Source organism: Sinocyclocheilus rhinocerous, unplaced genomic scaffold (genome assembly GCF_001515625.1).
Source record: "Sinocyclocheilus rhinocerous isolate Xijiao unplaced genomic scaffold, SAMN03320098_v1.1 scaffold65, whole genome shotgun sequence".
NCBI lineage: Eukaryota > Metazoa > Chordata > Actinopteri > Cypriniformes > Cyprinidae > Sinocyclocheilus > Sinocyclocheilus rhinocerous.
Genome location: NW_015662000.1, coordinates 1083117 through 1107323, shown reverse-complemented (window position 1 = coordinate 1107323; position 24207 = coordinate 1083117). Strand labels below are relative to the sequence as shown.

General features: G+C 35.7%; 1 protein-coding gene across 1 annotated transcript in view; it reads left to right on the top strand.

Moving 5' to 3' along the window:
* The window catches only part of cntnap2a (contactin associated protein 2a), a 408589-nt gene that overhangs the window by 157292 nt on the left and 227090 nt on the right, over nt 1-24207 (top strand). Inside the window, exon 3 of the mRNA XM_016537023.1 lies at nt 11075-11268. Within this exon, the coding sequence (XP_016392509.1) occupies nt 11075-11268 (194 nt within the window). The remainder of the gene's footprint in view (nt 1-11074; nt 11269-24207) is intronic.

Here is a 24207-nt window from a genome sequence, read left to right as displayed (position 1 = left end):
TCCTGTCTATGGAGTATGACATTTTTATATATGATAGACTGGGGATTTTTTCCCTTTTTTACTCAATATTATGAATAGCAATGACACTGGGGACCCTCTAATGAAATCCACACCCATACAGCACATGTTCCACTGAAATCACATTGTCAGTTTTTTTTATATATAATTAGCTTTAGGACATTCGCTGTGACCATTTCCAATGTCTCTGGACTAGAGGGCTGAGAAAAGTTGGATTTGACAGCATGTTGGCATCAGAAGTGGCCGGTTGTGCCAGGGTGAGGGTTTGCTGTGGGACTCTGGGTGATGATGTCACAGAGGAAGGCTCATTAGTTCTAGTTAGATGAGCAGTGTCATGAAGGACTATTATAGGTAATGTCTATATGCCAGCATCCAACATTCTGACTCTATCAATGATGCATTATTTAGCCTTACTAATGTATTTTAAAGATTTCCAGGCTGAATATAGAAGAGGAAAGAGAGAGAGTGAGCACAAAATCAATAGACCAATTTCAGTGTTTGCAAACAGTGATGACGTTTTTGTGGGCGGAGCCTATCTGGTGGCAGAAAATGTTATAGGTTTACATAGTATTTCATGCATGTATTTCAACTGTAGGGCTAATACAATATGTCCCCTATATGAATATTATATAGACCTATTGTTTAAATCAAATGTATGCTTTTTAAAATAGGGTAATCATAGCAGGTTTCATCCATAGTTTGTCCGTTTAAAGGTCTGCGTTTAGCTTCAAATGGCGTCTTTGACGACAGTATTATATAAAAATTATTTGCATTCCGATTCTGACATCCAAAGGCACAACAATAAATTTTTTCTCTTATTCCATGGATTTTACCCGTTTCCCTCCACTTGCTCCCAGTGTTTTTAGGCCACCACAATGCGCGCGCAGCTGCAAGTGATGTAACTGTGACGTCTACTCCGAACTGGTCTATAGACCCTTTTAGGACCAACGTCACAATTATGTCACCGCGCTAGCTGGAGGCAAAACAAAGGGGAAACTGGAGGCGGCCAATTCAAGCCAGCGCAGATTCAGCTACATAAGGAGCTTAAAATATCGTCTTATTGTGGAATCGACGAAGTAGAGGCTCCAATTTAAAATTTTAAAGCATATTGAGCGCATCCAAATAGTACAGATCGTTTGACGGAGAGTGAAACTCTCAAGCGCTCAGTCAGCGTGTTTATCGAGTGAAAATCTGTGTTGAACGCCTCTCACACTCATACTGGCGTGTAAAATCTAAGAATTTATTAGCCAATGGCTAATGTTAGACATTATTTAGTCGCCCAGAGTAAGATTTAGTCGCATATGCGAGTGATTTACTCGCAATGTAGAGGGTTGTGCCACCGACAGACAAAAAACTGAACGACAGCTGTGGTTAAATGTGATAAAACGAGCAGACTGGACAGAAACGATAGTCAAAAATGTTCGCGTTTGCAGTGCACACTTCTTGTCAGAAAAGGTTAAATAAAGTGTACTCTACTAACTGCTAGTTGACATGTAGTTGCAAAGTTACTTACTGTTAATAGAATGTCTAAAGTGGACTATCGAAATAAAGTGTTACCAAAATCAAATACAGAAAGTTCAAAATTAGTTTATGGAATTTTTATTTCTAGAAAATATTCACATCTTAATTTAAATGTACTGTATGTAAAGTAAAGGTATGTAATGTCACTGTAAACTTACATAATTTACAGGAGGTACACTGTTAGACTTTTTATTGTATTTTTGCGGTAACTTACTGGCAGCACTATTGCCAGTAAGTTACTGTAACTACCCCTTTACAGTAGCTTATTGCAAGTTCATTTTACAGTATAATGCCCTTACCGCAATTTCATTTTACAGTATGATGGCCTTACCGCAATTTCATTTTACAGTATGATGGCTTTACCGCAATGTCATTTTACAGTGAAATACCCTTACTGCAACTTAATTTTACAGTACTATATCCTTATATCCTTACTGTAACTTAGTTTTACAGTATAATAATATTACAGCACTTTTACTGTAATTTATTTTACACTAGTTATTTTATAAAACCTTTGAATATTTTACATGAATGCCATTGAATTGAATAAATTCCAAATAAGTGACCTGAGTCCATGTACAACAGTATATTTTTTATTCACTGTCACTATTAAATACATCCATTACTTACTTATTTATTGTGCTTTATTCTGGAACATTACAAAACAAAATAGAGAACTGAATTCATAACAACAAATCAAAGCAGAGATCATGACGATATTGCAACAAAAAGAAATATGGCAACAAGCATTCCAGTTGGCCTTGGCTGCATGGCCTCCATAACCACTGACAGCTGATATGAAACAAAACAGAGGGGAAATGTGTGAGAAATGGCCATGAGTTTATCTCACCTAAATTTGTTAATTAACAGACAAGGTAACAACGTGTGCAGCAGCAGTTATTCCCAGTATAGTACTGTTTAAACAGTATTGCTTTTTTGCACATCCTTGTCAGGGAACTCCATTAATTGCCTGAATGTACAATGACATTAAAGATGTACACTGAGTAACTTTATGGTCCTTCAAACTTAAACTTTTTTTTTGTTTGTTTTAAAGTATTTTTTAAGTTGTGACAGCTCTTGATCCAAGGAATATCAGTGTGTATCAGCTACTGTAACATTTGTATCATTTGTTAATATTAGAGCAAAACAGGCTTTTGAGTCAATCTAGAAGGACTCTTGAAGAACACAGGATTATAACCAAAATGAATACTAAATCAAGGTACATAAATGGCTGTCATCAAATTCTCAGAAATATTTTAATCCAATTAAATCGCATGAAAACTGGAATCATATGGAATTAGAATAAGAGAATAAGAAAAAGTGTGAATCAAACTAAATTGAATCAAGATCAGAACTGAATTAAGAGCTTGTGAATCAAATGGAATTATGAAATCTGTATCAATCCCCAGCCCAACATCTGAGCATATGAGTGATCATATAAAAAATTTTAAAAAACGTACAAAGCCAAAGGTGCCGTGATTCTAGGTGGCCCTTAAAAGAGTCTCTGGGGTGTAGTTGGCTCCTGCTGACACAAGAAAAAGGGAGGAAAAGAGGAAACATCAGAGAGATATTGCATATCTCAGGTGTGGGATATATATATATATATATATATCAAAACATCTCTTTAATTATTATCATATTAAGACATTTCTGTCATAGCTGCAGTTAATCTAATGTCACATACTACGTCTGATAGTTAAAACACTTACAAAGCCAAAGATTCTCAGTGCTGTGGCTCCTAAAATAGCCTTTGGGGTGTAGTTAGCTCCTGTTGAAAAAGAAGAATCATAATTTTTTGTCAGTGATTATTGACTAATCACTATATGTTATGAACATGATTAATCATAGATCTAGAATGAAAAACACTTACAAAGCCAAAGATTCTCAGTGCTGTGGCTCCTAAAATAGCCTTTGGGGTGTAGTTAGCTCCTGTTGAAACAAGCAAAAGAGAGAAAAAGAATAATCATTATTTTTCGTCAGTGATATTGACTAATCACTATATGTTATGAACATGATAAATCATAGATCTAGAATGACTGCTAGATTGATCACTTACACAATCAGATTACAATCAACACTGAAAAAAGAGAGAATATATACAATAAAATGTAAAAAATAATTAATATGAAACTTAAGAGAACACTGACTTTGATGAGACCTTGCTTCTATTAACAAACAATAAGCCATAATAAAGAATGCATTTTCATTCTTGAATTAATTGATTTTTTTTTTCTCTGGTATATGCACTGGGGTAAATGTTTTATTTACGAGAGAGAGAGCACGTGAGAGAGAACGCGCACGCAAGAGAGAGAGAGAGACCGTTCGTGCTATTTCAAATGACGTCACACACATTTAACGGCATTTAATGGTATTCATTTAACTGAAAAGTAAAATATACCATAACTAGCAGTAAAAATGTCGAAAAATCATTGTTTGTGTAAATACTAGACATCTGTACTGGAAAAGGCAGTCAGTCAGTTGCAGGACAATTAAATGAGTTTCATGAAAGCGGCAGTTTTTGAGGAAAACTAACATTTCCCTCAGACTGTCCTAGTAATAGCCTTTAATTCGATTTTATATTTACTTTCTTCATATTTTGAAATGTCATTGATATTGATAATGGTTTACGTTTTAAAAATAAGTGAAAAGTACTTACCACAGGAAAACTCCCAGCTGATGTCTGGCGATTCACTCAGAGGGGAAGTCCGTTATGCGCGCACCGGACACAAGCCTCAGTTTATATAACCTCTGCCAGGTTGTTGTGCGGGCTTTGCGCGCGAATAAAATGTAAATTTTGTGGGGTGCAAGCAAAGTTTATATATTTAATTTTTTTATAATTTTAAAAATACATTTATTTCACCGCACTTGTGCTTACCCAGACGTTAAATTCAGAATGCAGATTCATGTTTTTCATCCGCAGAACAATTTACAGTAGCACTACTGCTTTTGAGCAAACAGTAAAGTATCGCAAATTCCCATATGCAGTAAATGACTGTAAATGGCATAAAATACCCATAATGCAGTGCATATTACCGTAGTTAACCGTAAAACATATATATGGTAGTTTACTGAGCTTTTTTGCGGTAAGTAACTGTAAAATTACAGCAAAGTCTAACAGTGTATATACTTTAAAATAACTATTTGTATCATTACATGACACATACATCTTCAAATAATATAACCATGACATTGAATGTTTAACTTTTTTTGTATTTTGGCCCAGTTCACTCTTATGTAGCTGTAAAAATAGTTGCCTGCTGAAATTGAAATATATATGGATTTTCATGACTAGACAGACACAGGTGAGTTTCTCTTTATTATAACTTTACACGTTAGCAGTGGTGGAAAGAGTAGTGAAAAAATCAAGTAAAAGTACCAAAAAATGTAGTGTGAGTAGAGTAAAAGTACTTGTCCAAAAAAACTACTTGAGTAAGAGTAAAAGAGTAGCCTATTTAAAAGTACTCATGAGTATTGAGTAGTGAGTACTGAGCTGTGGATTCTACCCCCTCATAATAAACGCTGTACACCGCAATTTATACATTTTAAAAACGTTGTACATTCTGTAATTCACATTATCTTGTTTGTCATAAAGAATGAAGAATATCTATCATCCAGCAGTTTTAATGTTGACTGCCAACTCTTTAAAATACATCAAAACAGCACAGAAACAGTATTCAGTTGAAGAAAAGATGAAAGTTATTCTCAGTACAATCATCCCCATTTAAATCATAAAGTTAGAAAAAAATAGATTTAAAATCATGTGTAAGGCCACTGAGACAGCATATGCTGTTGTTGCACATAAAATATTAATGTTTAGAACAGTGCAAATACAAACACCATTAGAAACTCATAGTTCAGCATCACACACCATGATATGGGTTAAAATGAGAGCCCATTTCTCTCCAAAACGGTGCCAGTTTTAGCGTTTTGCAATAAAGAAATAAAAACAACTAAACTTGATAATTTATTACAATTTTAACATAAATGCACATTGTTCTAGAAGGATGGCAAATTCATGCCATACCTTTTACACATTTACTCGAATTGTTATGCTGATAATACAATTTGTAAAGAAAAAGGCATTAAATAGCGAAGTATTTCTGGGGAAACATTTTCATAGGAAAACACACACACACGCATGTCTCTTTGCTGAGCCGCGGCGGTCTCGGTGAATCAGCAGCATCCACAACTGAACGGAACAAAAAGTGTTGAACTTGAAAATTGTTTATGCGCGAGTGCACTTGCTAAATGAAGGCGGACTGTATAAAATTGATAAAAAAACGTTTTCACAGCGCGCATCACGCGCTCAAACTCAACAAAAGTCAACAAGTTCAACAAGCAACAACGACTTATCCAAGTGACTGCTGCAGAACGCACGCAAGAGAGAGAGACAAGGCATTGATGGATAAAAATAAAATTAAAATAAGCATGTAACGACCACAAACGGAGGAAAATAGCGGAGTAAAAGTACCGATACATCACTTAAAATATACTCAAAAAGAGGTAAAAGTACTCAAAAAAGTACAATTACTGATAAAAACTACTTAATTACTGTAACGTGAGTATTTGTAATTCGTTACTTCACACCCCTGCACGTTAGGTTTCTCTATAGATGTGAATCACTCAACCGGAGGTAATCCTGTCAGATCATCCATGCTTTGAGCTAGCGTGTAGGGTCGGCCAATCTGGTTTCTTCCGTTAAAGTTAACCTTTTCAAATAACAGTCGCGATCCCGGACAGCGAGTTCCTTTACATATGCAGGTAAAATCGGATTTTCTCCAGTCATTGTTAAAAAAAAAACAGCAAAAACAAGCTAACAAGCTTCATAGCTAGCGTTAGTGAAGCGGTCAGGGGAATCTTTCTGCCTCCACCTAAGCTCCGCCCACAGAAAAACGTCACAATGTTTACTAACAGAAAAAAGGTCTATAGAAAGCAGGATTGGTATTTATCTTCTTTGATGGGTGACAGTTATAGTGATATCATCCTGTATTCTTAATGCATGCATTGTATCATAACAGGGTACAATCTATGTATAGTTCTATTATTCTATCTATCTATCTATCTATCTATCCATCTGTCTGTCTGTCTGTCTGTCATTCTATCATTCTATCGTTCCATCTATCTATCTATCTATCTATCCATCTATCCATCTATCCATCTATCTATCCATCCATCCATCCATCCATCTATCCATTTGTCCATTCCTCCATCTGTCTATCTATCTGCGTACCTCTATGTCGTTCTATCCATCGTTCTATCTGTCATTATATGTATTCTGTCAAATCAGTCTATTCTTCTATCAGGCTTTCCATCTATGCATTAATTGTTTCACCTATAATTCTGTCTTTATGACTGTCTGTCTTGAAAATGGGAAATAATAGCATATAAATATCCAATAGACTTTAGGTATACCAATGAATTATTTAAAGTACAAATAAAATATTTCTCACTATACAAATCAAAAAGTGACCCAGAACTATAAAAAAGTGAGAGTGAATAAGATGTTGTTATAATAAAAACATTAAAAAGTAACATTAAATCATTTCAACAGAGGCTGTATGCAGAAACTCAACACCTCAAAAATATAATAATAATAAATTATTATAAATATATGAGTAATAGTTATACACAGATGACGCACCCAAGTTCAACAGAATTTGGGCTTGTACTAGTTTAGTATATTGTTTCTGCCACTTTGTATTCATTATAGTCTATACAGTGTCTTGTGAAGTATAGCAGTGGGCCTGTATGACCCCATTTACCCCTCTTCAAGAGCAAAGGTTAAATCTCCGGCTATGTGTTCTTGCTGTTAGATCTTTTTAAAAAGCCTAGTAGTTTAATATGCATTTCTGACACTGCTCATGCAACATCTTTCACTCAGTCTCCTAAAGACCTTGACACTATATGAAACACATCCATCACTTCATATTTTTCATATGGATTTACATCAGCAAATGGCCTGTTGAAGGTCAGCAGTAATCACGCCACTCTGGTGTGCGAGATGCACACAGCCATTTCGCGGTCCGCCCTCGGCATCACCTCAAATCCAGACATCAGATTTGAGACTTGCTTACGCTTCCTCCGCTCTCATCTGGCAGGAGGGGCATCTATTTAGCAGCAGTTCATCTGTGAGATGAATCTGAGGGAAAGGTCAAATCTCGCTTCATCAGAAACCTGTTTGGCCCTCACAGCCGGAGATGGGAAGGGACAGACGGCTGTTCTGGCTGCTATGTGGGAAACAAACTAGCCTGTTGGAAACTAATGAGAGGGAGAGGTGGGAAAACTGAGGTGAATGACAGAGGGGAAGGAAGGTTCAGTCCCCCAGCGTTCAGGCATGTCCCCCAAGCTCAGCTGAATACCAATGTGTCCATGCATGAGATTGAGGGACTAATATAAGGAATGTGAGCAGTGATCCATGTCCTTTATTTCCCTTTCTCTTTCTTTAGTTCTTTCTCCTTTTGCATTCTTACAAAGTTGAATTAAATATTTTTCTTCATTTTGTACATTATATATACACTGTAAAAAATGTTTAATCTATAGTAACATATACATATGATAATATCCAACATTGGAGTGCTTTATATAAGCTACTATAAATTTTATTATTGAGCAAGGACACACTGATCAAAGGTAACTGCAAAGCCATTTTTAATGTTACAAAAGATTTCTGTTTCTAAATAAATGCTTTTCTTTTTGAACTATTCTATTTATCAATAAATCATAATGCTGAAAACTCAGCTTTTCTATCACAGGAATAAATTACTTACTAAATTAATTACTAATTACAAAAATTGAAAACTACATAATCCCATTTCCACCACAGAATATAAAAAGGTAATTGCAACTTTTTATCTCTCAATTCTGACTGTTTTTCTGAGAAAAAAAGTCTGAATTGTGAGATATAAATTCAGAATTGTGAAATATAAACTTGGAACTCTGATAAAAAAGTCAGAATTGCAAGATATGAACTCAATTGAACACAATTCCAAGATTACATGTTCCATACATATTTTAATTATAGGTTTACATCTCAACAATATTTTTCCCCATGGAATAGTCTGACTTCATTTTGACTTGCAATTGGGAGTTTACATCTCACAATTCAGACTTTTCTTCTCAGAATTGCAAGTTTATATCTCGCAATTCTGAAAACAGTTCTGAATTGTGAAATACTAAACTCAGAATTGTGAGGAAAAAGACGCATGAAAGATGCGCATGAAAAGATCATTTTTTATCCTGTCGCGGAAACAAGCTTCCATAGAAAATAGTTATTTTAAATTGTAATAATATTTCACAATATTGCCGTTTTAATTTTATTTTTGGTCAAATAAATGTGGCATTGATGAGCATAAGAAACAACTTTCAAAAACATTTTAAAACATTGTGCTGATTGTATATAAATATGACTTTTAATGAGAGTCATTCTGAAAATTTTTAATTTTCATGTTGATTCTCCTTTTCTGTTCCATGGAGTAAAGAAAGTAATTTGGGTTTAGAATCTGAAGATCTTTTATAAACTATTTCTTTAATCTCTAACTGGTGGCTGAAGTTTGATAATGTATATTTTTCCCTGACTGAAAATGTATTACTGAGGCAAAACTTCAAGCATGAAAATGATAAAACAGTAATGACAGAATTTTAATTATGAGGTCAAACAGATCTCTCTGTGATTAATGTGCAGCAAACCCCCATTGATACTGTCCTGCCTATAGCAGTGCTTTGCCTACAGCTGTCTGTATCTCCTTCATCTTGTATTAGAAACCAATACTGAAAACATAATGCCTGCATTTGAACATCTATATTTGAATCCAGAAATGATCAAATAGATTAACTTTGTCAAGTGACTGAACACAATACAAAAACAAATCACCAAAATGGGCAGAAGAAATCACATTGCGAGTCTTTCTCTTTTAGTGTCAGCGTGTTAGCAAATGGTAAACTATTCAAAAATTATGCCATGTGATTTATCATCGCCTAGGTGCATTATCATCACAAAGTCCTACATGCTACATCTATAAGGCTGCGCAGATATCCCATCAGGCAGGGTTTAGAACAACATAATGCAATTTATTTTTCATCTCTTCAGTTCTATCTTCTCCTGTTTTATCAAAGTCATCAAGTGTTTTTTATTTATTTAGTCTGGACCGTAACAACTCCAGGAGCTGTTGTCTTCTGCTCCCTGTTTTATTCCCCTCTTTCTGGGCTGCTGGTGTCCTTCCAGTGCCCTTCTTCTGCTCTCTTTATCTCCTCAGAACATCTGCCTCGGCGGCAGGTTGCAGGTGGTGGTGGAGTGGATGTCCCCTGGCTCTCTTACACTCTCTTAAGCTTCTGTCTTGTACTGATCCATGGACACGCTAAACTGCTGACCCTCACTTTATGTCCTCACTCTGACTCTCCCTTTGGCTGGCTGCAGTGTGTCGCCGGCCAGCGCCATCCTGCATTATGTTTAGTGTGAAGATAGCTAGGAACTAAATGGACGGAATGTACTTCTAAATTTTAAGCTAAAAAGTTTCAAAGTTTAAGCTACGTGCAGTACAGTACGTCCAATTCATACCAATACAGATACAGATAGAAAGACTGACTTCACTGTTGAACATGGTGATTATATCTGGGTGTCTCTTAAACTATGGGCATTTTTGTTCCTGTAGATTCACTAGTTTAATTTGTCTGCTAACAATGTCTAGCAGTATATATAGCAGTCATTAAATTCCCAACACATTCTGTGGTGAAAATGTCAATTTAACACTTTTGGAATAAAATGTCTTACTCGTTTGTCTTGCTATAAGACTAATATTGCAACTAGCAGTTTGCCCATTTAAAAAATTCACAGTTAAATAATATTTCCACACCTTTAGTTAGTAATTGAACAATTTACAGCTGGTTTGGAAATTATGCACAATAAGAATATTCTGCTAAAAAAAAATAACATTTCTTCACACTTTGCGTCTCTCATTTTAGTTCTTTGACTCTGTTGCCTTCTTGGTGTCTTGATAATAAATAAAATAAAACTTTATTAGGGGCATTATTTATTGGGTATTTTGAGAGAAACAGGATATTCAAAGAGAAAAAATTTTGTAATAGATTGTGAGAAGTAAGCATTACGTGCCAGATGTGCTTGAAAAGGGGTAGTTTCTTTAATATTAATGGTTAGATTTACGACATTTAATGATCCTTCAAATATCCCTTTAACAAATGTCCAAAAGCCTCCGGCTAAAAGCACAGATAAAACATCTGTAAGACAATCTGTTCTTAGACTTCCTAGAGAAGCGAGAACAGAAAAATACAGATGCTTCTCTGAAAAAAGACACTTTTACAGCTGATCTTTGTTAAATTACAACACTCTTGTAGATTATCCTGTAGAGTACGACCCATTTAATTTGTACTCTTAAAAAAACACTTTTAAAAGCACACATAACATTTACACCAAACCAACAGCATTTGTTCCTGTTCTGTTTTTCTCTAGCCCCTTTTTGACACAGCCACAAAGACTTTAGATCAATACAGCAAGATAGTGAGTATTGTGCACTTTCTCTAGGTGCTGGGGGCTGGTCTCCGCTGGACAGTGATCATTATCAGTGGCTGCAGGTCGACCTGGGAAGCAGAAAACAGGTCACAGCCATCGCCACACAGGGTCGATATAGCAGCTCTGATTGGACGACACGCTACCGGCTGCTCTACAGTGACACAGGCAGGAACTGGAAACCATACCATCAAGATGGCAACATCTGGGTGAGTAGCATACTTCATAAGCTGTAATAATTACTGTAGGATTTTATACATTAACGTTAAAAGTTTTAGGGTTGGTAGGAGGTTTTTATTATTTATTAACTCTCTTAGCTTACCCAGGCTGTTTTTATTTGATAAAAATAGTTATATTGTGAAATATTATTACAGTTTTAAATAACGTAATGTAATGTGATGACAAAGCTGAATTTTCAGCATCGTTACTCTAGTCTTCAGTGTCACATGATCCTTCAGAAATCATTCTAATATGCTAATTTGCTCCTAAAGAAACGTTTTGAATTGTGTGTGTGGAAAATATCTTCTTTCATCCTAGTGTTCTTGTACTTTATACTGACATCTAATGATCCTTCAAATATGCCTTTAACAAATGTCCAAAAGCCTCCAGCTAAGAGCACAGATAAAACATCTGTAGGACAATCTGTTCTTAGACCTCCAAGAGAAGCAAAAACAGAAAAATACAGATGCTCCTCTTGAACAACACCATTAAAGCTGATCTTTGTTAAATTACAAAAATCTTGTAGATTATCCTGTAGAGTATGATGTCCAATTTGTACTCTTAAAAAACCCTTTTAAGAGCAAACATAACATTTACAAAAAATCAACATTTGTTGCTGTTCTGTTTTTCTCTAGCCCCTCTGTGACACAAGCACAAAGACTTTAGATCAATACAACAAGATAGTAAGTGTTGTGCACTTTCTCTAGGTGCTGGGGGCTGGTCTCCGCTGGACAGTGATCATTATCAGTGGCTGCAGGTCGACCTGGGAAGCAGAAAACAGGTCACAGCCATCGCCACACAGGGTCGATATAGCAGCTCTGATTGGACGACACGCTACCGGCTGCTCTACAGTGACACAGGCAGGAACTGGAAACCATACCATCAAGATGGCAACATCTGGGTGAGTAGCATACTTCATAAGCTGTAATAATTACTGTAGGATTTTATACATTAACGTTAAAAGTTTTAGGGTTGGTAGGAGGTTTTTATTATTTATTAACTCTCTTAGCTTACCCAGGCTGTTTTTATTTGATAAAAATAGTTATATTGTGAAATATTATTACAGTTTTAAATAACGTAATGTAATGTGATGACAAAGCTGAATTTTCAGCATCGTTACTCTAGTCTTCAGTGTCACATGATCCTTCAGAAATCATTCTAATATGCTAATTTGCTCCTAAAGAAACGTTTTGAATTGTTGTGTGTGTGGAAAATATCTTCTTTCATCCTAGTGTTCTTGTACTTTATACTGACATCTAGTGGTGTGGATGCATGAGGTTTGTTTACTGATGTCTTTTGCATTACACTGAAGGTGTTTGATTGTCTTTTTGTTGGTTGGTTTTTTGTTTATCAGTTTTATTATTCATATTTTAATCAAATTGCTGTTCACTTGTTTACATATGAAGGTTTTTTAAATTAGAAAATAGCGTCTTTAATGCATGAAATGTTATGACATGAATTACAAAAGAAAATTAAGATTCAAGATTGGCCCTTGACATATTCGTAAGGCACAGTGGTTATTGTAGCAGGATGTTAGCATACCTCTTTTAAACACTGAGCTCACCAAGGACAGCTGAAGATCAATGAGTCAAGAGGATGCCTTGATTTCTTCCTGGGTGCTTTAATCAACAGTAAGCAATCAAAGAAGCACTTAGATCCAGAGAAAGACCGTTTTACAGACTGTTTTCAGGCTGATGTACCACTGTGCTCAGTACCCCAGCAGAGGGGAGTGGAATTATTACTGGACCCACCAGCGATCCACACAGGGTGGTCTCAAAGGAGAAACGTCATTGTCTTTTATCCTGCACAAGCAAAATGTTGCTCCTGGACATTCTCAACTCACTTCAGAAGATGAATCATTTGATCTGTCCAAGTTAGACTCTAGTACGAGGGAGCAGACTTCAGACTAGCCTAAAACAGCTTTAAACTTTTAAAATAGAGCCCTAAGGTCTCTCTTCCATTTCTTTCTTGGTTAGAAAATCGGGTACAGTGGAATGGACATTTGATGTATTTAATGTTACCTTTTATTGTTATTTTTTATAACAAATTACATTCAATTAAGGTGTTGTTTATTTATTTATTTAATGGCTGCTTATGAAGAACAGTTAATCAAAATCAAAATAATCGACAAGTCACTTTATTATTATTATTATTATTATTATTATTATTATTATTGTTATTATTGTGAACAAGTTTTAGAATGTGTTATTTATAGCAATTTTTATGTACATAATATATAGCCTACCTGATCTCATGACGAAAACGTACTTGTGGTAACTTTTTCGCAAAACGCTAAGTATTTAAGTACATATCATTGCAGTTTCCAACAGAAATTAACACTAGAGGCGGTAAAACCTCAAGCACTTGTAATCGCTTTTGTACACAGTTATTACAGCTCCATATGTTTTGCTTTCCGGACGTAACAAGCTTGCTCATTAGCTCAGCCGGCATGGAATTGGACTTGAGATGCGGAATCCTGGGGTGCGAATCCCGTGAAAAACATAACTCTCAATGAAAGAGCTGAAAGATGAGAGATCGAAAAACATGCTAAAATGGCATGCTTGTGATTGTGTTTTTACATCACATTCGCTTTTGTTCATACTACCGGGTAGGTTCATGTGTAGTGCAGATGGTACGTTATTTTAAATTACAGTTACAGGTATAGCGCCACTCAACAGAAATTTCAAGTCAGAACTGTGGTGACACGTATAAAACCAACGTCACATAAAAAGTACCATATGTACGTTCATCTGTTCCTGGGAAAAAAAAACGAACACTCTTTTAGTACCACTCAGTGGACATTTTACATCGAATATGTAACGTAATGTACATGGCGCTATGTATTTCGCGTCTTGCGAAAAATTTCCCACAGGTACGTTTTTGTCATGAGATCAGGTTGTGTATTGCATAGTTCACAGAAAAAACGAAATAAAATGTATTTTTATATCTCACTATTTGAAGACATACTTGACAGATTAATCAATTATCAAAGTAATTGTTAGTTGCATCACTAGTATCTACAAGCTTATGCTGAGGTTTGCAGGGAATGGCATAAATCTCAGTCTGTTCCTCACAAAACCCTATGGCTTCAGAAGTCTGTATAAAGCAATGTGCTTGTGTAATTTTTCAAAACTGACAGTAAAAAAGTGTATGGAAAAGAACAGCTCAGACTTCCTTTGTGTCCCACAGAAGACAAAATATTACAGGATTCGAACCACATGATGACACATTTTTCATTTTTACCCTAAAAGTTTAGCCTTGGGTAATTTAATCCTCTTGAACAAGCTGAATATACGGTGGCCGTGAAGTGCAAAGCAAATCACAATTCTGAAAACAAAATAACAAATTACAAACGCAAATGCAAGTCTAAAAAACAAAATAACCATTCAGAAAGCACAACAACAATTCAAAAAACATTATAACAAGTCAGAAAACACAATGACAAATCCGAAGACAAATGAACAAGTCAGAAAACACAATGACAAATCCGAAGACAAATGAACAAGTCAGAAAACACAATGACAAATCCGAAGACAAATGAACAAGTCAGAAAACACAATGACAAATCCGAAAACAAATGAACAAGGCAGAAAACACAACGACAAATCAGACAAACCGGAAGAGGTAGGTATAGTTTGAGACAGCGCCATTGGTTTGGGATTACTCACCGCTGACTGGACGAGACATCTGTCAATCAACGTATACAGGAAGAACCAGCCGAAGAACAGCAGAGTCATGGTAGAAAGTTCGGAGATGGTATTAAAGTAGCTCAGCTTAAATGTATTGTATGAATTGCCCTTACTATGGAATAAAAAATACGGAGTGTATATTTACATTTAGTTAAAAATGGCTGTAAACTATCAGCTCCAGTGGCTGGATAAGTTGGATAAGCGAGTGTCATTAACTTATTGAAGCGATCGATCCAGGTTCGATCCCAATCTGTTATTTTGTTTTCAGAATTGTGATTTGCTTTGCACTTCACGGCCACCGTATGAATATGAAAAAAGTGACGTGACATGTGGCAACCCGTACTTGGAATTAGTGCTCTGCATTTAACCCATCCAAAGTGCACACACACAGCAGTGAACACACACACACACCCGGAGCAGTGGGCAGCCATTTTTTGCTGCGGCGCCCGGGGAGCAGTTGGGGGTTTGGTGCTTTGCTCAAGGGCACCTCAGTCGTGGTATTGAAGGTGGGAGAGAGCACTGTACATTCACTCCCCCCACCTACAATCCCTGCCAGTACGAGACTCGAACCCGCAACTTTTGGGTTACGAGTCCGACTCTCTAACCATTAGGCCACGACTTCCCCCATATGATGGTAGATTGACATCTTAAAGTCATTTGAAAAGTCGTGTGATTTAAGAGTGATGTTTCGGTGGTGCAGGATAAAAGTCTCTTGAGCGACGTTTCCTTAAGAGAGCGTGTTGAATCCACTTACTACATTCCCAACAACCTCTGATTTGCCACTTCACATCACTTTTAGTGTTTTGATGAGTGTTCTTCTAGCTGCTTTTGTCTTTCAATAAGAAGCCTTTACATGGGGAGCTGTTAAAAAGGACTTTAATGCAAATAAATGTAGTGTCACATGACAGAATTACGTGTTGCTATGTTTATCTGTTTCTCGGTAATATTCAAAATTTGCGTGGAAAGTGTCACAGCTGTCATGACATCACAGTTACCACTATTAACCATCCTTACATTGCTTTGCAGACACTTTTGAATTATTTTGGTACTCAGTTGGAAAAGAGAGTGAAGCTTTTTCCTTCCCACTTTGTGAAGTGAGGTGCCCTTGGATTTCAGTTCGTCTCTAGAACATTTAAAGGTTGCTGTGCATTACTGTTTAATGCAGGCTAGATCGATAGTATTCGAACATTAAGAAGACCGAAGTGGGAATTACGGATCGTTCCGGTTGCTATAGAAGTGTATAAAATTGGCCATTCAGCATCGGTGAACTGTTGCCTGCGAGACTGACAAAAGTAATGCCAAGCAAAGGCGAACAAACAGCCCTGCTAAATTAGCTTGATTGAGGGGCATATGTTTTTACATTCAGTTTGAAATCTGATTGCATGTCCCCTCTTGAAGAAATTCACCACTCAAGGATAACCAGTCTACCAATCATGGTTTCAATATTAAAGTAGCAATCAAAAGTAGACTTTCAAAACATCCGGCTTCCAATTGATTTATATGCAGTTCAGTTTTTTGGACTGGGTCTTTTTTTTTTTACTCCTGAATAATTTTCATCACATTTCGTGCTCTGGATTTAATTATTTTTCTTTGACAGGCTTATATGCTTGAATATTAATTAAGACCTTTTGTGTTGCTAATAAATGGTTAGTTGTTGTGCTTATATATGCCATGTGCAGCATTTTTTTACATTCGGTTTTGGTTTGTGGATTGAATTTATTTTGAGACATTTTTCAATCATACTGTCACTATTTTTCCTCCAAATAAGTTCAGGTTAAATGGCAGTTTGGATTAAGGATATTACAATGAGAAGAGATAGGAGGAGTGTATACTAGCACTCAAAGTAAAAGTCATATGCCATTTATCAGAAAAATGACAGACCACTATGTATTGTGGTGACGTGATGTCCTTAGCTTTTAACGCTAAGCTGTGTTCACATCATCAGTGAAGGTGCTCTTTGACCCTACAATACATCTAATATTGTGACTTTACTTTATCCCTGATGTAAGATAAATGAGACGACAGTCATTTCCGTTTACCTCCAATTCTTAAATGTGATGTTGGCAGTGGAGCCAGTTTGGGATTTATGATATGTCAGATTTGCAGTATTGCTCAGAATAAAATGTTCGCTTTGCGTCCATGTAATTAATTTCTACTGCCATGTTGTTGTGTTCATCAGGGAAAGGAGAAGACATTCCTGACATGGTTGTTTATCTAAGTCAGACTTAGTTAGGGAATAATAATTTACCTCAGATTGTACAAAAGATGAGCGAATGTATTTTTTTATGAAAAGCCATTATATCGGGAATGGCATAGAATGATAATTTGTCTTTGCTTCAGTTGTTTTTTGAAATGTGTTTGTGCTGGTCGAGTGCATCTCTGCCCATAACAGACAATGACTTAATGCTTGTCTGATGTTAGATTTAATATGTAGGTCTCTGACAAATGACTTGAGTGGCTTGTAAATAGATATGGGTAATGAATCATGCTAGTCAGCTATTCAACTAGTCATCCAGCAACTCACTTGTTAATTAGCCAGTTATTTATTTATAAAGAAGGACTACATATTTATATATTAATTTATATTTTTATTGGTGGTGCTGTATTTAGCAGGCTGACAGCTTTTGGTCTGTTTTCATGATAAAATCCTCTTGGATATGTTCTATCTTTAAATGTAGCTTGTTTGACACGTTCAGAGGTTTGCGGTCAGTAAGATTATTTTTTTGAAGAAATTAATACTTTCATTCAGCAAGGATGCATTAATTTGATCGAAAAGTGACAATAAAGACATTTATAATGTTAAAGAACATCTCTGTTTTAAATAAATGATGTTCTTTTAAACTTTCTACTCATCAAAGAATCCTAAAAAAAAAAAAAAAATCCCGGTTTTCACAAAAATATTAAATAGCAGAATAAATAAGAAAATTCTTGAGCAGCAAATCTTGAGCATATTAGAATGATTTCTTAAAGGATCATGTGACACTGTGAAGACTGGATTAATGATGCTGAAAATTCTGCTTTGCCATCACAGGAATAAATTACATAATGAATATATTAAAATAGAAATAAGTTATTTTAAAATGTAATAATATTTCACAATGTTACTATTTTTATTGTATTTTTAATCAAATAAATGCAGCCTTGGTGAGCTTAAGAGCTTTTGAAAACATTAAAAAATTCCTACAGTCCCAAAACTTTTGAACAGTAGTTTATTTACATTTTTAGCTGTGATATTTTTAGCAGCAGTGCTGTAATTAGCATGCTAACAACTGTAATGGTGTTTTGGATGGTTTTCATGGTAAAACTCTTTTGATTAAGTTTTTAAATGACTTTAAATTTAACTCATTTCATGGACTCTGCTACAAACACATTCAGAAGGATGTCTTTTGCTATTTTGTTGTATCTCATGTCATCTTTGAGTGTCCTGCCATAATTTTTCAGTCAAAAATTTGTCCACACTATTTGGACAATAACCAATAATATACCCCCAATGTAGGGTTGTGTGATATGATGATTTTTGATCGTGGATGATAAAAATGTCTCCACGATCTGCTTTTGAAGAAATATCGTAGTATCGTGCTACAGCGCACATTCTATCAGTTGCAGTTCTGGTGCCTCCGCCTCAAGATACTGTACAATGCTACATACATTCACATCAGTGTTAACTCAGCTGTAGAGTTACTCTCACAGGACACTGCACTTATTCGCAATCATAAAAGTACATTATTTGCATGTGCTTTAAAGTCTTGCCGGTTAAACGTTTCATTCACGTGCTGTTCTGACGTGCGCTTTCTCTGAGCGCATATCCGCATACACTAAAAAGCCTGTTAAACAGCGCCTGATTACTGGACTAAGTTATCTTTTGAGCTAATACTGTCAAAACACACAAGGTTTACATTTAGACTCAGTTGGTTATGTCTAAAATGAAAGTAAACAGTTGAGAGAGAAATGCATGCGTACCTGTATATTAGATGCGTGCAGCTCTTAAAGGGACAGTACTGAACATGCTGCCGACTGTCATTAAAGGGTTAGTTCACCCAAAAATTAAATTACTCACCCTCAAGGCATCCTAGGTGTATATGACTTTCTTCTTTCAGACGAATCCAGTCAGAGTTATATTAAAACACTTACTTTGACAAGCTGTTTAATGGCAGTCAGCGGGTGTTGCAGTCCATCAGTCCAAAAGAAGTGAAATAAAGCGCATCCATCCATAATAAAAAGTGCCTCACACGGCTCCCGGGGGTGAACAAAGGCTTCCTGTAGCGAATCGATGCGTTTTTGTAAGGAAAATAACCATATTTAAAACGTAATAATCACTTTACTCTAGTTTACGCTCACTGTTGTACACGGAGGCAGCTCCGGGCGGATGACGTAAGTACAAAACGAGGATTTGTAAAGAAGAATGTCGGAGGATTTCGATATAAGCCAAGAGGAGACTGGTTTTCCATTTCTAAAGTAAGGAAACTTTGCTTCCTTTGCTCCTGTAAACAAACATTGGTTTTCGCGAGACTCACCGGCGCATGTGCAAAACCGACATCTTACATCATCCTCCCGGAGCTGCTTCCGTGTACAACTGTTGGCGCAAGCTAGATTAAAGTGATTATTACGTTTTGAATATGGATATTTTTCTTACAAAAATGCATCGATTTGCTACAGGAGGCCTTTGTTCACCCCTGGATCCGTGTGAGGCACTTTTTATTATGGATGGATGCGCTTTATTTAACTTCTTTTGGACTGATGAACTGCAACACCCGCTGATTGCCATTAAACAGCTTGGAAGATCAAAGTAAATTTTTAATATAACTCTGACTGGATTCATCTGAAAGAAGGAAGTCATATACGCCTAGGAATAGGATGGCTTGAGGGTGAGTAAATAATGGGCTAATTTTCATTTTTGGGTGAACTATCCCTTTAAAGGTATAGTTCACCCTAAAATTTAATTTCTGTCATTATTTACTCACATGTTGTCCCAAACCTGTAGCTATTAACTTCTTTATTGTGCTGAACACAAAATAAAATATTTTGAAGAATGTGGGTAACCAAACAGTAGCTGGTCCACATTGACTTTGATAGTAGGAAAAAAATACTATGGAAGTCAGGTAGGGGACCAGGACCTGTTTGGTTTTCCATGTTCTCCAAAATAGCATTTATGTTCAGCAGAAGAAAGAAACTCATACAGGTTTAAAACAACTTTTGAGTGAGTAAATGATGGTATAAAAATAAAACAATATGACCGACAGGCAGATGACAGAATTTTTATTTTTGGGTGAAATATTGCTTTAATGTTAATAAAACAACAAAACTCAAAGAGAAAAATCACTCATTACTTTTGACTGAAAAACTTTAATACAGTTGCTTTAATAGGAATCAATCTATACAGTGTTTTATTCTTACTGTATATTTGTTCATTCAATTTCTTGAATGCTCCTGCTAAATACACCTATTGTACCTAAAATAAAACACTGTTTGTTTTATTTGTATATTATGTGTATTTGGAATGTGTATCTTTGTTCTTATTTTTTAATAACAAAGATAAAATAATGACAAAGATTTTTATCTTCCCCCACTTTATCCTAAATATCCGCCATTCTTTATTATATTTTTTTACCTTGAAAGGCTTTGTCTTTATAATATGGAAATTAGTTTGGCTGTAATGCTCAGACAACTTGCAAAATAGTAAAACCAACATGACAAAGAATCGTGCTAAAATCGTGAATTGTGATTTTTCTGAAAAAAAAAAAATCATGATATTTTTGCCATATCGCCCACCCCTACCCCAATGTATTCTTACGTTTTATTTGTTTTCTATAGAATACAGTATGTTCTTTTTAACAAGAGTTTAATATTTGTCAACGCATGTTGTCATATGAACAACCAGTCAGTAATTAGAGTAATTAGTCTATTGAAAATAACCAAAAATTGAGACTGAAATATTGCTTTAGATTCTGTTGTTTATTAGGAATTTATGTGCAAAAGCAGGTGTATTTTTACTCTGTGATGCCAAGGCTTATGTACTGTATGTTCAACACTGAAGTCTAGTTGATCAGTTTTGTCTAAACACCTCCACACCAATTATCTCACAGCCTTTCAATCTCTTTCTCAAGTATGAATTTATTCTTGACAAAGATTGGCAGACTGTGAAATAATTATTGTGGTCTTTTCAAATATGGAAAGATGCATTTAGTATATAATAAACTTACTAACCAAAGCATACTTCAGCTTCAAAGACAACCAAAGAATGAAACAGACTCAGTGAATTTTGTTCACAAGTCCTTTGTTGACTTGTTTGATGATGCCTGCAAAGACCTTTGTGCATAACGTTTCAACTTAATGCCAATCAAATATGTCTGAAAGCAAATGCTGCTGAAATCCTTTTTATCCGGATGTCTTTGAAATTGATCCATAAGAGATTATGTATTCCATTTCATAGCTGATTGACTAACCGAAAGCAATACAATCCCAGCTATGACTTTTGTGTTGTGTGCTGAATCTTTAATGAAAGCATGCCTGTATATAACAAATGTAAATTTATTTGTGCATGAAACCCTGAGCTAATTCCACCTGATCTCACACCCACTTACCTGAAGACAATTAGACACTCTATTTAACTGCACCTGTCCTGGTTTATTTTTAAAATGACTTAAATTACTGCATGATTACTTGTGAGCAGACAGATGTAATCTTCAAACCTTTATGCCGCAGTTCACCATACCTCTCTGTGTCTTCTTTATTTTATAAGTACGGCTCACCTTGTTCTTTTTAACTCCATAGCCTAGGGTTCAGTGCTGTACATACACTATTAAGTGCTGTACATACACTATTAATCTTCAATGTTGCCCAGCTGGAATTTACAGTTCTGACTTAATGCTGACTTGCTTGCCAGAAAATAATGTGATTTATGGATTTATATGGAGAGTATTTGCATACTCTATGGTTGACAATATACTTTAGCCTTGACTCCCCTTCCGTAAATAGTCAAATTTGACCATGCAACGCTAATGTCAACATGCAATTTCCCAAATAATGACTCAGATCTGTTTTGTTTAATAGTCTTGTCGTTTTATATATGTACTGTATATATACAAGGGAAGCATTGATGTTAGAATCCAGGCTGGAAAAAGTAAGCTGATAATTTTAATGTTCTGGCTGTCAACCAATGAATGTCTGATATTAAAATGTTGTAAATAAAATAAAAAATATCGCAAAAATTTAAAATAAATTTATGCTATAAGTAAATGTTGGCATCACAACATTTTGAGATTTGCTAAAAATGGTTTATGGTTCTCTTACTCCCACATATTGACATTTTTGAACGTTTTATGCGACGTGCAGCAAGTGTATGTTAGCTTATGTCCCGCCGGTTCATATGTACGCATCTAACTTCCGAACCACGCAGCAGATTTGTTCTGAATGAATCTCTTCCCAAATCGTCCCTCCCTAACATTTTCATCTTGTTTTTATTCGTTGACGAAAATGTCAATAGATTTACGTCATAGTTTTTGTCATTCAAAAAGAGTTTTAGTTCGTTATCGTCACGTTGTCATCGGTGAAAAAAATGTTGTTGATGAAAATTATGACAAAAATTATTCGTCAGCTAAATTAACACTGGTCATAATTCATTGAGTGCTAAATAATAACAACCGTAACTAATTGGGTTGTTACATGCTGTAATCTTTTTAATCATGACTCCTACAAATTTCATAAATATAACTACTGTTCAGAAGGTTGGGGTTGGTAAGATTTTTTTTGTTTTTGAAAGAAGTCTCACCAAAGATTTATTTGATTAAAAATACAGTAAAAACAATAATACTATGAAATAGTATTACAATTTTAAATAACTTTTCTATTGTATTGTATTTTACAATTTAATTTATTCTTGTGATGCAAAGCTGAATTTTCAGCATCATTACTCCAGTCTTCATTGTCACATGATTCTTCAGAAATCATTTTAATATGCTACTTTGGTGCTCAAGAAACATGTTTTATTTTTATTAATGCATAAAATAACAATATTTATTAATTTGGACATTCCTGGTTTGAGATCAGCAAGTTTTAGGGGCCAGTGTAGAGCTATTTGTTCAACCCAGGACAATGGAAATGCGATCCTGCATCATTTTCCACCATCCTTTCCGGTGGAAAAGGGAACACTATATAATTTAAGATCACAAAATGCTATTGTACACTGTCAGTGTTTAAAGGGGAAAGGAAAATACTTTGTGTCTAAGAACAATGGCTTGGTTGACATTGATGAGGTGACAGAACCCCACAGTCTTATGGAAGGTGCTCAGCATGCAAGTCTCACTCAAACACTGTATGATTTATTCCTGTTGATTGACCATGATGCGAAAGCAGTGGATCGTTTTCCCATTCGGCTGTGAGCTGGAACACTCAGGTGACATGACAGATGTCACATACAGTATATTCTCAGTGAAAGCTACAAGTTAACCTCCTCAGAGGCTTGATATTTCTCTGTGTTTTAGCCTCTAGCAGGTACCCCATTGTGTCTTGACTAGACTCTTAAAGGAGGTCCATAATACCAGGAGAAAGCTATCGGTTAGCATTCCCGCTCTCAATTGCAGCTTCTCGGCTGGTGCAGTATGTGATTTTATCTGATGATGTTGTAGATAAAAATAAATAAATAATAAAGACATTTTCTCGTCACACCTCTGGACATTTTTATTTTATTTTCCCCCCTACCATTTCCTGGCCACCAACTCGGAGTGCGATCTGTTCAGTTTTTTTTTTTTCTAGTACCTTTCTGTGAATTGAATTTTGATGGATCCTTTTGGAGGCTCATACATTACTGATACCCTTTCTCAGCCCCTGCAGTCAATGCTGAATGAGCTCCGAACCGCCGTCTCTTGTACTGAATAAACACACGCTGAATTCTTATATTCTTCCTCCCATGTGGTCCCACAGCCCTCTATGTGGCATAATGGCAGCGAAACCTCTCCATCAATTAATCTGCGGAAACATGCATTTAGAAAGCCTATGAAACGAGGCGTACCCCTCGCTGAGGTGTGAAAAGACCTATAGTTGTTTTATTCACTGTGAGTTTTTGCCCATTACACACATCTCATACTGACTGCTGGTTTTTTTCTCGTTTGACGTTCCAAGAATTTGCACACTATATTTTTCTGCTCTCTTCCAAAAAGGGGGCTTGTGTTTTAGGATTCATGGAAGGAATTTGTCCATATTACATCCAATATTTATAACAGTATACTCTTTTTTTTTTTTTTT